The sequence below is a fragment of the Amborella trichopoda genome, chromosome 3 (genome assembly GCF_054954075.1).
Source record: "Amborella trichopoda isolate Santa Cruz 75 chromosome 3, AtrichopodaSantaCruz75HAP2 v2.0, whole genome shotgun sequence".
NCBI classification, from domain to species: domain Eukaryota; kingdom Viridiplantae; phylum Streptophyta; class Magnoliopsida; order Amborellales; family Amborellaceae; genus Amborella; species Amborella trichopoda.
Window position 1 is genome coordinate 51,381,773 of NC_142338.1, and position 14,780 is coordinate 51,396,552.

Consider the following 14,780-nt stretch of genomic DNA (forward strand, 5'->3'; position numbering starts at 1 on the left):
TTGGAGCTAGCAACCTCTCTAATATAATCAGAAATTTCACTTGCTATGGATAAGAAAACTGTTCTCCGGAACTGAAAAACTGGAGATACATTATAAATATACAACAATAATATTTGCGCTTGGCAAAAATCTTGCGCATCACTCAAGAGGTGAGCTTCTTGCAAATCAATTTTTGAGCTATACTTGATACGTAAAAATACGGGAGAAGCATTGCAATTGCACATGCAACACCTCCATCCTTTTCTTCAGTAAGGTTGGGTATCTATAAATAACGAACAGACTCAGTCACCTGCTTTCTCTGGTGTGTTACTACCATCCATGCTCATCCTCTCATATAAGCGGTACATCAAGGTGGATTTTGACATTTGAGGCTCTCTCTCAAGTAATGCAATCACATCCTTCACAGAGATTCTACGCATGATCTTCAGAGGATGAATTGGAGCCGGTGCCCTCCCGAATGGCCTCCTAGCCACTGTCCCAAACATCAAAATATCAAAACAAACAAAAAGTCAAGCAAAATAAAGCGTATACCACGCAAATCTCTCTCTCTCACAGCCATTGGGCTAGCAAATACAAAGCAAAACAGTTAAGAAAAGTATATTATAACCTACATGATCCTCTCTCTCTCTCTCTCTCTCAAATCAGGTAAGGAAATGTATACCATAGCCAAGGAAATGTATACCATAGCCCATACGATCGTAAAGGTCATCATCATCCAATCAATTTGGATGGTTATGGTCCGACGGATATAGAATCGGGCCCGTAAACATGCCACTACTTCAATTGTAGACCCCTCTCTCCCTCCATCAGTTATGCGTCTAAGTTCGATGGTGATGACCTTTATGACCACACGGTTACCATGATAATACGATCTAGTTATACTCTCCCATCAAGTCAAAAGAACCTCCCTCTCAAAGACATGCCAGCAAGCAAACGATTACAAAATTCGGCTCAGTAAATTCCATATAATACATATGCCATGGTACAATATGATCATAAGGACGACTATCACATGCCAATCAATAGGTCGGATGGTATGGTTAGTGGGACCTCCCAACTGTCACTAATTCAAATGCATGTCCCTACTCTCTCTCCATCCCCGTCCAATTTGAATCTCTCTCTCTCTCTCTCTCTCTCTCTCTCTCTCTGTGTAATACTAATACAATTGAACGGTGATGACCTCTATGACCATACTGTTACCATGAACACGCAATAGCATTTTAACCCAAGACTCGGGCCTGGAACCAGGCAGTGCCTTAGTCCAAATTAGTGTGTCAGACTCTGCAGCATCCTAATCAGACTTGGCCGAGTATTTAGGAAAATAACAAAGAAACCTCAGGATCTGGTGACAGTTGGCCAGTTCCCAGGGTTTCTCAGACCCAGCAGGTGCCAGTTCAGAGTAACTCGGCCAAGTCCGAGTCAGACTCGCTGGGTTTTAAAGACTACTCTCAAATTTGTACACAGACCAGGCATAGAAGACGATGGGCCTTTGTGTTCAGCTTCCTGCCTGTCACCACCACCACTTACAGTCCTCTTGATAGCTGTGAAAGGCTTGCGGGGTGTGTCTTTGTTTGATGATCCACTGGCAGACCCATCAAGCCCACCTTCACGTTTCTGACGAGCTTGCTCAGCCATGAGTTGCCACTTTGATAACATGTCATCTCCCCCAACAGCAGCTCGAGCAGCAACATTTGCAGCATTAGTCCTCATCTTGTCATCTTCTTCCTTGTTTGCCTGAATGTGCAGAACCATAAGAAAATATTTGTTTACATTTTGCTCAATTCCATATTTTTGCTTCTAAATTTAATTTGAAAAGTAGCATGGACAATCAGTACACAAATAATAATACCTTTGATGCCTTTGCACGAGCTTCATCCTTCTCTCCATCCACTCCAACACTTCCCTCTGTCTGCAGTTCATAGCGACTAGACATGAGAGAAATAATACATTTTAGCAAGGAAAGAGTAGAATTGAAAAGCATTACAACAATGCAGATTCTTGCATTTTAATATAATTTTAAATTAAAGTCTATAAATTCTCATCACTACGTGGTTGGAAATGTAGTCATGATTAAAGAACACATGCATAAAAGTTGTGAGGGTACTAGCATTTCCAAGAAAAGGGACTGAATGAAAGCATAAGACCAGTCTACTCAAAATCAACTCGAGTATCCAAACATACTGGTTAGGGCAAAAATTCAATAGCCATAGGCTGAAGTTTAGCATGTTACGCTAGACACTTTTTCATGTTCTTGAGTCCTTAACTACATAAACATATTGTAGCCTCAAGATGGATCGCAGAGGTGAAAAAACAAAACCGAATGAAACAAATTTTGAAACAGTTATTCACAAATTTTTGTTGGTCTATTGCCCAGGTGTGCTGTCTTCTAAAATAAATGACGCAATTAAGCAATCAAAGATTTCATATGATATTTCATGTTTCCAAATAAGTCCTCTTCGTTATGGTTGAAAATGTTGATGGTAATGACTTGAGATTTTGACAAGCAATGATCTAAAAATGTCAATGATAAGATGGCAATTATTGAATATGACCAGTCCAAGGATTCAGGTATATGCATAGTTAGCGAATAGAGGAGTTCGAGACATGTTTCTGAAGGATTTGAACATTGAAGGTCCAAACCATGGGGACTTAACCAATCCAACATATTTTTCTCAATTTACAACCCTGACAGGAGATGCATTTTCTTTTTTATTATTTTAATCTCCTTGGCCATGAGGGAAATCCCAGCTCAAGAATCTCACAGATCCAATTCGGAAACAAAATTATTACCCCAAATTCAGAGAAGTTAGACATTGAACAGACTAAACCACACAAAATTTAAATTTCTTAATTGGAGTTAATGAGTGCCGTTAAGAGGGTCAATTGGAAGAGAAACACTCCATACAAAATTTTGTTTTACTACATCAAATACGCTAGCAGAAAATCAGTATATGTAGGAGATGGAATCCATTTATGAAGATTATTGCCTCAACAAGGAGATTCCGAGACATAAACTGAAAAAAACCGTGATAGATAGCACAGTTATTACTCCAGATATAATATTGACAATATGTCCTAAAAAATCAAAGTGTATAATCTTATCGTCCGATTGAACGCCAAGAAGTGGTAAGAGAAATAGAGAATAATATTTAGATAAAATGCATTACATGTAGAAGAACTACATGATTTACCCACTTCATTAAGTTTCCGTAGTTTTTCTGCTTCTTCAGCTTGCTTCTTCTCCCAATCTTCCTTAGCCCTCCGATTCATAGATAGAATTTGACGCCGAACGTCTGAAGTAGTGAAACTTCTGTGCCTTGGCTTCTCAATGTCTACCCTCTACAGAGTACAGACAAATTGAAAAAAAAAAATAATGATTATGGAAGGAAACTTAAAGACTTAAATCCACATAAACTGCTAACCTGTTTCGAAATTCTTATCAGATTGCTTATCAATCCACGCATTCGTTCCTCAACACACTGAAAGTTTCAGGGTGCATATATAATCAAATAAGGCAGAAACTATTACCATCAAAATATAAATATCAAGGAGCATACCATTGACAAGCAACGTTCGACATCATTGCCTGTACTCTTCAGTTTACACTTGGCCACTGTAACATGGACCAGAGATCAATTTTCATGCATAAAATGGCTTTAATTGAGAAAATTTGGAATAAGCATAGCAATGAGAACAAAAAAATTGCTTGAGATAACAGATTATAAATAAGTTATAACTGATTTCCACTATTTTCTTCTGAAGTGGGCCCTTTTGCAAAATCATTCTTTCTTCTTCCTCTTGTACTACTCTTCTTGTTGCTTCTGAAGCTCTACTTTCCTCCTTAGGGGTGGAAAATAGCTGTTCCTCCTCTTCCTGTGCCAGACAACATCATCGCCTCATGGTGTAAGCATTCAGAAAAATTGACTTCCAGGAGGCTAACAATTGTCCAGCAATTACAATTTTATTATACAGCAACAGATGCATATATTTGAAATAAAATTTACTTAAATTTTATGGATAATATTCAGATAAAATCATTACCCTAAGGTTTACTCCACTAACAGCAGTTACATCATTGAGTTGCTCAATGCTCTGATCCGCAAATTCACCAGCTACCTTCTGCTTTTTACTGAGATATCAACAATAATAAGAGATCGCACATAAAGTTAATACTTAATGCAACATTGCTCAAGAATTATATAAATAGCAAAGATCGAAAAAAGAGCACATAATAATCAGAGACAAGGATTAAATAAGAAACTTTACCTTGATTGTTGTGTTGGATTTCCAAGAGCCTCAAATGGCTTTTTCTGACCAACCGAAGGTTTCTTTGGAGTATTCTTTGTATTAGTGACAGCCGCAGCTGGTGTGATTGTAGAGGGCATACGAATCTGAATTTTCAGCATATATTGGATAAGCACCACAGGATAGTACATGCTACTATAATACCATGGATTGCATTATACTATACATACCGTGGCAGAAGAAACTGGAGGGGTTTGTGTAACCTGAAAATAAAAACAAAAAAAACTAAACCAAAAGCTTAATGTTTTCCCTTCCATGAAAAGATAGTTAAGAACTACAATTCTATGGCTTGTCACAAACAGGAGCTGCAAGAATATTTGCAGCAAATAATCTTGTTCAATGGAATTGGATTTCTTTCATACTTTTCTTGTTGATTTAGTCAAGCAAGATTAAGAACATATTATAAAAGACAGATGAGCGCTCAACTGCTTACCACAAAAATCGCTGCCTGGCTCATGCTGAAGAACTTCTTTTCTTTCTTTTTTTTTTTTTTGTTTTTTTTTTAACAGTACGCCAAAGAACTCGGTTTTTAGGAACTAAAGATGGCACACCATAACAGTCTCCACCAACATGTGTACTCACACATCATTTTTTTGTTATTATTATTTTTATTTTTTTTGATAGGTGTACTTTCATGTCCACCTTCAAAAGATAAACCATGCATGAAGGTTTTCATATATGGGGTTTATGGGGTTTACATGTTTAGAAAAAGCATCTCCACACAAGCACAACTTTGTATAACTTGATTACAACTGTCATGGAATACAAAGATATACCTGCATCTTATGGTCAGGGTGTGTTGCTGAAGAAGTTTGAAGCTGACTTGATGATGAGATATTGGAGGAAGAAGCAAAATTCATCCTAGCTGACTGCTTCTCATGTGGCTCATCCTTTGAAGGACCATGAAATGACCTCCCTTGCTCATGATGGACTGCACCAAATGAAGATGGGTTCTGGGTTATTGGCAATTGAGGCTTCTGTTCATGCTCAGAAGCCTGTTCATTAGGTTCCGGCTTCACGTAAGCAATTGATGACATTCCACTACTCATTTGCTCTTTCTCTAGTGAAGATTGCCATGGACTCTGATTCTGTTGTGGTGCTGACTGGCTTGCAATTTGAGGAACTGACCCACTTTGCAGTCTATTAGTTTCATTTCTAGCACCATGTAACTCATACCTAGGCATATTTTTCAGGCTCACCGGCTGAGATGAACTCATACCTTGGGCATGAGCAACTTGCCCAATCTGTGAATCCTGAGGTTGGGTCTTACCAGAAGAGGCTTGAACATTAGCAGATGGCATAGGAAATGGTTGGGAATGATAATTACCCATTGTGTGCCCATACATTGAAAATGGAGAGTGAGGAATATGCATATGTTGTTGTTGCTGAATTGAAACAACAGAAAGATCTTTTTCTTGATCGGGACGATCCATATTCACTGAAGAAACTTGATTTGATTGTGTTCCTTGTGCATCATGCTGTCGTTCTCCTGTTTGTCTAGATTTCTGAGCACTGAGCTCTGGATTGGTGAGCATTGAATCAGTTTGCATTTGCAAAGTTGGATTTGGAATGTGAGATTGGGGTTCGGAAGGTGTATAGCTCTTCTGATGTTGGTTTGATGTTAACTTCGGTATGGATTGGGGTTCAGCCAAGAGTTGAGTGTTGCCCTGGGAAAGAGGAACAGACTGTTGTGAAGGGGTTTGTGACTGTTGCAAGTGAAATTGTTGTTGATTTGCTGAGTTCCTTATAGCTTGTGTATGCTGTTGTAAGAAAATAGACGAATCAGTAATTATCTATCTATAAGAACACGGAAATGTACATGCATGCATGCATGCACGGACGCACACACACAGAAACTAGTCTGCATCCTGCGCAATGCAGAATCACCCAAACAAATCATGTATTATATTCAAAACCTCTTATTTCAAATTGAGACAATTTATGTTTGAAACGATACCAATTAATCACATTTAAAAATAAGAAAGTCAAAGACTCCTCCTTCTCACTAAAAACTAAGGGAAAAAAGGAATTCTTCATCCCATAAATTCAAAGGAACTTACTAGTTAAACCTCCACTATAGTATGACGAAGTATTTTTAATTTTATTCTTTTAAACAAGTAAAAAAAAAACTCTAAATCATGGTAATTTTAATCAAAACCCAAAAAGTTAAGAAAGCATATTTCTTATTTTTCTTAGAAATCAAAATCCATGGAATTTGAAAACGTAAAATTTTATCTCAATCCCATACATTGTGAGGAAATATTGTTATGAGTGAGATTTGTGTATAAGGAGAGCTTCCTACTTTGTTAGAGAGAAATATATGAAAGGAAATCGTATTCATTAGGACTCCAATTTGTAAGGGAATCTTCCTTCTTTTTGAGGAGAGATCAAAAGATCTTCATTATTAAATCAATGAAAATCAAGAGCCTTTGTAGTATGATGATGACACACAGTTACATCCTAAGAAATTTAGTGCAGTGTAGCAATGCGTGTGCATTTGAAAAAGAGAAGAAAGAGAGAGAGGGTTTTTTTTATTTTTTGGGGTGGGGGGGGGGGGGAGTGAGAGTGAGACAGATGGGAAAGGGAGAATTAACTTGAGAGAGAATCACTGCCACCTAAGGAGAAATATAAAGAGAGATGTAGAAGAGTAAAAGAGTAAAAGAGAACACATATCAGACATAGGTCAAACTTTCTTTTTCAAGAATTCTCTAGAAGAAGGATTCCCTTTTGGTATGATTTCTTTTGCAAATTCCAATGGGAAACTAGTAAATTCTAATCTTTAAATAGGAAACCAATATGTATTAAGTAAACGTACAACCCGTAAAATCAGGCAGAGATGGGCAACCAATATTTTTTCCTTCTTTGTGATGCATACTTCTTCCAACCACATTTTGCAAGTTTACAAACATAAGGAAGATTCGATGATCAGAACTTGCCTTCTGCTGCAATTGTTGGGCTGCCTGTTTAAGAGTCTGCTCCCCCACAATTCCCTTTATAAGTCTCATAAAATCTCCTTTGTTAATCTCAGCTTTCTGAGAACAAGAAAGACTCAGTCCAACGGGGATTCAAAAATTCACAAACTTACAATATAAAAAAGGGCACTGTTTCAAAGCATAAAAGCCACATGCAGCTTGAGAACAGTACCCACCTTTAACCTATTAAAGGCTGTCATGAGCTGCATAGCCCTATCTTTATCAAGCTGAGAACACAATATAGGCATCAATAGACCAAATGGTATAGAAGAAGGTGATTTAAACTGCCTCATAGAAGCATTCACTTGACCTGTGCCAGCCTGTTCTTGTTGAACGTTAACATTTACTAAATGTGGGTGTTGTTGCTGGTTTTCAGGAGGTCCATACGTATCCAGTTCTGGGTTTCGAACCACTTGTGCATTGGAATTATGATCATAGCTAATTTCTTCAGAAGGGTTTGGTTTTTTCTCCATGTTTTGGTTCAACTGGAGTGGTTGGGGTGGTTTATGGTCCACTAACATCTGTTCATGCTCACCGGGAGGATGGGATTGAAGTGGTTGATGCTCCATCACACACTCCATATCAGATGATTGTTGCTGTTGTAGTAGCTGACTGTTTTGTTGTTCATGGGGTTGTTGGTGTTGTTGAACCTGAGGCTCTTCTTGGGCAAGTTGTGGCCATTCTCCAGATAGTGGAAATGAAGATTGAGAGTTTCCGTGGGATAATGATCCTCTAGAAACTGAGATAATAATGCACAATAATTATATGGGAAAACAGAACGGAATATAAAGACAAAGAAAAAATCTTATCCATGAATGATATACTGCACTGAAAGAGTTCGATTACAATATATTCCAATGTCTGTCAAAACTCTTCATTAAATCAGCAGATAAATTTGGTACAGCATACAAAATTGTCAGGCACCATCTCCCATGTCCCACCAGATCACATACATTCTTGTGAAAAACTAAACCCTTGAACCAGTACGTAGTTAAATTTTGGTAATTGATGGCTCTTCCTGCTTACAAGTGATCCAAGATCCCACCATATGGGTTTTTGTGGTCATTCATATAATGAAAGAACAGTAGTGTTTTTTTTAATGGGAGAATAGACTGTTCATTTTCAATTCATGAAAAATGGCAATAAGTTTATCTTGTTTTAGCAATAACTGAATATAGTCACAAACAAAATCCCCCAATTGAAGTGCAAATACAGTTCTAGTTACAGGTAAGCCACTAAAAAATGGATGAAGGAAACCAAATGAACAACCAATGTAAAGCACCTTAAGAATCAATCTCAAAAGGAAAACTTTCATGGCATAAAGCACAGATTTCAACAAAGAAATGGAACATTGAAATCCTAATGAGATATAAGAAATGAAAATTTACAATCCTGATGAGATATAGAAACCAAAGAGTATCTTAACAAACAAGAAAAACATTGATTTGTTAGAAGAATTTAACCAGAAGTCTGAGAACCAGGCTGAGGACCCCCAATGTCTCTATTCAAGGCAGCTGTTAAAGCCTCCACATCTGCTCCAGAATGCAAGTGCTCATCCTAAAAACACACACAAAAAAAAAGCATCGTATCAAATGAACCCAAAACCTAATCCCACCCAAAATTACCCAAATCAAAATAAATTCAAAAAAACACAGAGGCAAACATAACTGAGTACCTCATCATCCTCCAAAAGCTTCATAATGGAGGGATCCATTTCCAACAAGTTGAAGCTCTTCTTTCTAGTTCTTCTATCCTCAACAACGTTAAGTTACATGTGTTTTCTCGACAAACTGACAGGTAATTCCATGGTGATCAAATCCATTTCATACTCAATCTTAGAAAACTAGGGCAGGTGAGAGATGGATACAACCAATTCAAAAGAGAGTGAACCGTGATATTGCTTTTGAAGTCTCACAACCCCTAAGGCCGTGTTTGGTAACTGAGACAGTTATTTTCCTAGAGAATCTCTGAGAAACTGCGAGCCTAAGAAAAAGGTGAATGCATATAACTGGTGGCTGGAAGCTGGAAACCCAGTAACCTGTCCGTGCAAACCAGGGAAATCTGCTAAGTGGAAATGTCCCTGTACGCTAACCTGGAAAATTGCTAACCTGGAAAATAGACTAGCATCAATGGAGCAAAACAGATGACATGCATAAAGAATTAGCATATGGAGGCAATATCATGATTCATGTCAACGGAACTAATCAGAAATAAAAAAAACACAAAATTTCAATGGCTAGGTCCGAAACAATTACCAGCAAAGCAACTCCTAGCCCCTTACAGCAACACCACTTGATTTAGAGATTATATCAATATGAAACTTGGGTTTCTAATGAACTGACTCCTTTAGGTATAATTCAAGCAAGATGGCATCACATGGCTAATCAATCGCAAAATTGTTACCAATCCAAAAATTAAAAATAGAAAGTCAAAAGAGCAATGTATCACTTACCAAAAATCTAGAGTTTAGACATCTTGAGATTATCAGTAATGAACAGGACGAGATGATGCAGGAACAGTAAGCTAAGACCAGAAAGAAATTAGACGTCCCAAGTGCCAGGTCTTTTAAAATGAATATTCTGCATATACTCATAAATCTGAATCAATGAAGAACTATTTTCTGATATTATGAAAACAATCAGAGCATATTTTCTGATACTATGAAAATTTATCAGAGCTCTGAAATGAAATTTGAAAGCAAGTAAGAACAATGAATATTAATAACAATAAAAATTCAGAACGATGAAGAACAACCTGAAATATCGATAAGGACTTGAAGAGAGAAACAGAATGATATGAGAGCTGATGGCGCCAAATGAAGGCCAGGGCTTGAAAAAAGAGAGCAACAACAAGAGAGAGAAGTTGGTTGCAGAGAGAGACAACAACCGGAACAGAGGGGGATATAAAGGGCATACAGAGAGAGAGAAGGGGATTGGGTAGAGAGAGCTTGGGGTTGCAGAGGAAGAGAGAGAGAGAGAGTTAAGGTAGAGAGAGAACCGGGGGGACTTAAATAGCGACCTCGGACCGATCCAGAGAGCGCGTCCTCAAAAAGGGAAATTTCAGAGCCCTATGAGAGCATACTGCACACTTGCTCCCTCGGCTAAAATATTTTATGGGAGCTCGGCTAGCGTGGAGAGAGAGATCCGGCTGTTTGGATAGCGATCTCGAGCCGATCGAGACTCGAGAGATAGATGAGATAGCGTCGTCAAAAAGGGGCAAAATTCAGAGCCCTGTGCGAGCATACTGCACACTTACTCCCGCGGGTAGGATACTTCAGGATAGATTGTTTTTTATTAAAAAAACTTCCCAATGATTTTATAAATATTTTCCTGAATTTTTATTAAATCTTCTTTTCGACCTTTAGGAACCGATGCGGCCTGTGGACCACTAAAGCAGAGACATTGAGGTTGTTTTTCTCATGTGGTCCATAATTTAATATAAACCTTTTTCCCTCGTCTACTTCTATTGAGAGTTTAAATGCGAAATGAGAGACTAATATGTTTTTTATCAAAATTTCAATATATATATATATATAGAGAGAGTAATGATCCGATGAAACCCTCCCACACTCATGTATAAAAGATTCCAAATGATCATCATTAAATTTGGTACATATCTTTAAAAAAGTCAAATCTCATATTCATATGATAAATTTTATAGAGATCTGTGCCAAATTGAATAATGATCTTTTAGAATCCTTGTGAGAGGGTTTTATAAGATCGTTACTCATATAATATATATATTATATTAAGCGAAAGGATACCCATATGTTTTTGTGCTAAGTATCTCATTTTTTCTTTTCCATAACAAATTACTCCCCCCACCCACACAATTTTCTCTCTTCTCTTTTTCCCTCTTACACCTTTTCTTATATTTCTTCTCATGTTTTGTGTCGCATGTTATATCTTTCGTCATTCCTACTAAATCAACCTTCCCCAACATATTTTTTTAATAAATCTCTCCCTCCTTCACACTCCCTATAATTATCTCTCTCTTACATTTTTTCTTAAATGTTTGATATCTTTTAAAAACTCTCTTATCTCTCTCTTATTTATACCATGTACGGTCTATTTTTATTATATATTAAACGAGAGGGATACCCTCTCTATTTTTGTGCGAAATGTCTCATTTTCTCTCTTCTTTAATAAATTATGCCTCCCACCTACACGATTTTCTTTCTTCTCTCTCCCTCATACACCTCTCTTTAAATCTCTTCCCCTGTTTTGTGTCATGTGTCTCATATTTCATCATTCCTAATAAATCACCCCTCATCCTAACATTTTTTTTCTTAATAAATCTCTTTCTTAATAAATCTTTGTCCCCTACATCCCACACGATTATCTCTCTCTCCCTCCCTCTTATGCATTTTCTTAAATGTTTTATATCTTTCTTAAATTCTCTTTTTTATCTCTCTTATTTATATCATCTACGGTTTCCCTCACTATTGTTTTTATCTCTCTCATGATTTTTCTCAATTGTTTGTATATCTCTCTCACTTTCATAAAATCTTTCTCTCATTTATTTTCTTAAAATCTCTCCCTCTCAAATGTCTCTCTCTCAACAGTTTCTCTCTTTCTTTATTTTCTCTATCTTGTCATAATTCCCAAAAACGTATAATAAATAAATTCATTATTTTTCTTTCCCTCTATGTGATAACTCTCATCTTAAATCTCTTCTATAATATTTATCATATACTACTCATCTCTTTCTCCTTTAATCCCTCTCTTAATTTCTCCCTCCCAATATATCTTTTTAAGAAAAACCTCTTTCAGTCTTTCTCACCGTAAACCCTCATGCCTGAGCCCAAAAGCATATCACCCCACACCTTATCCTATGAGAAAACAATGTATTTATCTCTCTCTCAAGTTTATTTATCTCTCTCTCTCAAGTTTTTTTCTTTAATGATCTCTCACAAGGATTTTTTAGCTCGAAAATATTTTCTTAAGAGAAAAAGTGAAAGGATCTAACTCTATCTCTATATAGTATATTTTTCAAATTGTAATAAGATTTTTTTATATATAAAAAATAAGTGGTTTGATCTTTCTCTTATAGGTCATAAAACTCAACTAGACTTAAAAACTAAGGATTTAGATCCTTGAATAGTCTCATTTTTTTTATTATAAACTTGAACATAGTAATAAAACAGTACTATATTTTTCAATTTGTAATATGATTTTTTTACATATAGAAAATAAGTGGTTTGATCTCTTTTTCACATGTCAAAAAAGCTTAATTAGATTGAAAAATATTACGATTTAGATTCTTGAATAGTTCTAATTTTTTATTATAAACTTGAACATAGTAATAAAATAGTAGTATATTTTTCAAATTGTAAGGTGATTTTTTTACATATAGAAAAGAAGTGGTTTGATCTCTCTCACACATGTCAATAAAACTCAATTAGATTGAAAAACTAAGTATTTAGATTATTGTATAGTTCTAATTATTTTATTATAAACTTGAACATAGTAATAAAATAATAATATATTTTTCAAATTGTATTATGATTTTTTACATATAGAAAATAAATGGTTTGATCTCTCTCTCAAGTCATAAAACACAATTAGATTGAAGAAACTAACGTTTTAGATTCTTGAATAGTTTTAAATTTTTTTTTTATATAAACTTTAACATTGTAATAAAATAGTAGTATATTTTTTAAATTATAATACAATTCTTTTACATATAGAAAATAAGTGGTTTGATCTCTCTCTCAAGCCGTGGAACTCAAGTAGATTGAATAAACAAATGATTTAGATTCTTTAATAGTTATATATATTTTATTATAAACTTGAACATAGTAATAAAATAATAGTATATTTTTCAAATTGTAATATGACTTTTTTACATGTAGAAAATAACTGGTTTGATCTCTCTCACAGGTCAGTGAAACTCAATTAAATCGGAAAAACTAAGGATTTAGATTCTTGAATAGTTTTAATTTTTTATTATAAACTTGAACATATTAATAAAATAATATTAATTATTGCTTATTATTACTTATTATTAATATTAATATTTTATTTTACTATTTTTTATTCCGATTGCCTATAAGATATTTATATTGTCTCTTCTAGCTTTATTTTCTAGCTGTATTATGCCTTTATTATGAAATCATAATTTAATTTTATTTTATGAATTATTTTTATCGTATAAGGCAAAGCCCATGGATCTTAAATGCTAATGGAAAAAATGATTTTTTTCCTTCTTGATTCTTATACTAGATTATATCAATTTTGTTTCTATCTCAATTTCACCCTTTATGATTTTAATTATATTTTATTATATTTTACTTTTTTATGAATATTTTAACATTGAATTACTTTTTTAATAGCAGTAATAGCTTTCTCTAGCTATTTTCTAGGTATATTATTGCCTCTTTTGAACTCTTTATTATGAAACAAAATTAAAGGGAAAAATTGACATAGAAACAAAGTCGATTTATCGTTTAACATAAGCATCCAATTTTTTTTTTTTTTCTTTAGTATTCAAGATCAATGGGCCTTACATTGGAAGATAAAAATAAAATAATAGTAATAATTCAGTTTATTATTATTATTATTATTATATGATAAAATATCCTATAGGACCGTCCTCCACCTATGTGTGTAGGCCCCAAAGGATCACTATTAAATTTGGCACGGATCTATATAAAAGTCAAGTCCTACACCCATGTGATAACTTTTATAGAGATGCGGGCCAACTTTAATGGTGATCCCTTGGGGTTCTACACACATGGGTGGGGAAGGGTCCTATAGAATTATTACTCTTATTATATTTTTAAAATAAAATACTAATAACATTATTATTAATATTACTAATAGAAATAAAATAATAGTTTTATTTCTATCTCAATTTTGGCCTTTACGTATTTTAATTTTAATTTTTATATTTTAAATGTTTTTATGACTATATTAATGTTACATTAGTTTTTTACTGACAACACTATATTTTTTTAAATGTGATTCAACATAGATAAAATTTGATTCTTTATTTTTTGAGATACTTAAATATCTTTTTTTTTTAATTATGAATTTTGAATTCTTAAAAATGATTCATAATTAATATGTTGTGATCCCATCTCCTCTAACTTTTTTTTTTTTTACTATTTTTCATTTGCACTATGTCCGTCTTGATTATTCTATTTCAAATAATATTAAAAATCTTTTGGTCGCATTTAGTCTTTTTTTTATGACAAATCACATATCTGAATTATTTTTTCGTTCATGCTTTTAAAAGAAAATTTATACTTCTTAAGTTAATGCAACATAAAAAACAAAACCTATTGAAAATGCACATCCCCCATTAATAAGCATGTATTTTTTATTAAGCATAATTTATCTATCTCATACTCAAGTCATTATTTCCCATGCGCAACAAAAAAGGCCCTCAACCCAATAAAAAATGTACATATTTTTTTTTATGATAATTTATCCATCTCACTAAAGTTACTATTTCCCATGTCTATTGTTAATGAGTAATATGTGGGTTAAGAAAATAAAT

General features: G+C 34.6%; 1 protein-coding gene across 16 annotated transcripts; it reads right to left on the reverse strand.

Moving 5' to 3' along the window:
• Positions 1-10,298, reverse strand: LOC18429189 (transcription initiation factor TFIID subunit 4b). 16 transcript variants are annotated; one of them, XR_016051523.1, is made up of 17 exons: positions 10,032-10,298; positions 9,730-9,856; positions 8,953-9,385; positions 8,741-8,834; positions 7,454-8,016; positions 7,242-7,337; positions 5,082-6,065; positions 4,476-4,508; positions 4,267-4,391; positions 4,042-4,129; positions 3,738-3,873; positions 3,558-3,613; positions 3,423-3,479; positions 3,196-3,339; positions 1,850-1,925; positions 1,467-1,734; positions 1-472 (listed from the first exon to the last, which is right to left on the reverse strand). XR_016051523.1 is itself a non-coding variant. In XM_020664147.2 (17 exons), the coding sequence occupies exons 3-17, from the start codon at positions 8,989-8,991 to the stop codon at positions 282-284; spliced, it is 2,934 nt and encodes a 977-aa protein (XP_020519806.1). In that variant the 5' UTR covers positions 8,992-9,369; positions 9,730-9,856; positions 10,032-10,298; the 3' UTR covers positions 1-281. The 16 variants fall into 16 exon arrangements, 9 of the variants coding, with proteins under 9 accessions (XP_020519806.1, XP_006838543.1, XP_088717305.1 ...); XR_016051527.1 differs by having other exon boundaries at positions 1,850-1,909; positions 4,476-4,530; XR_016051528.1 differs by having other exon boundaries at positions 4,476-4,530.
• Positions 10,299-14,780: the final 4,482 nt, after the last annotated feature.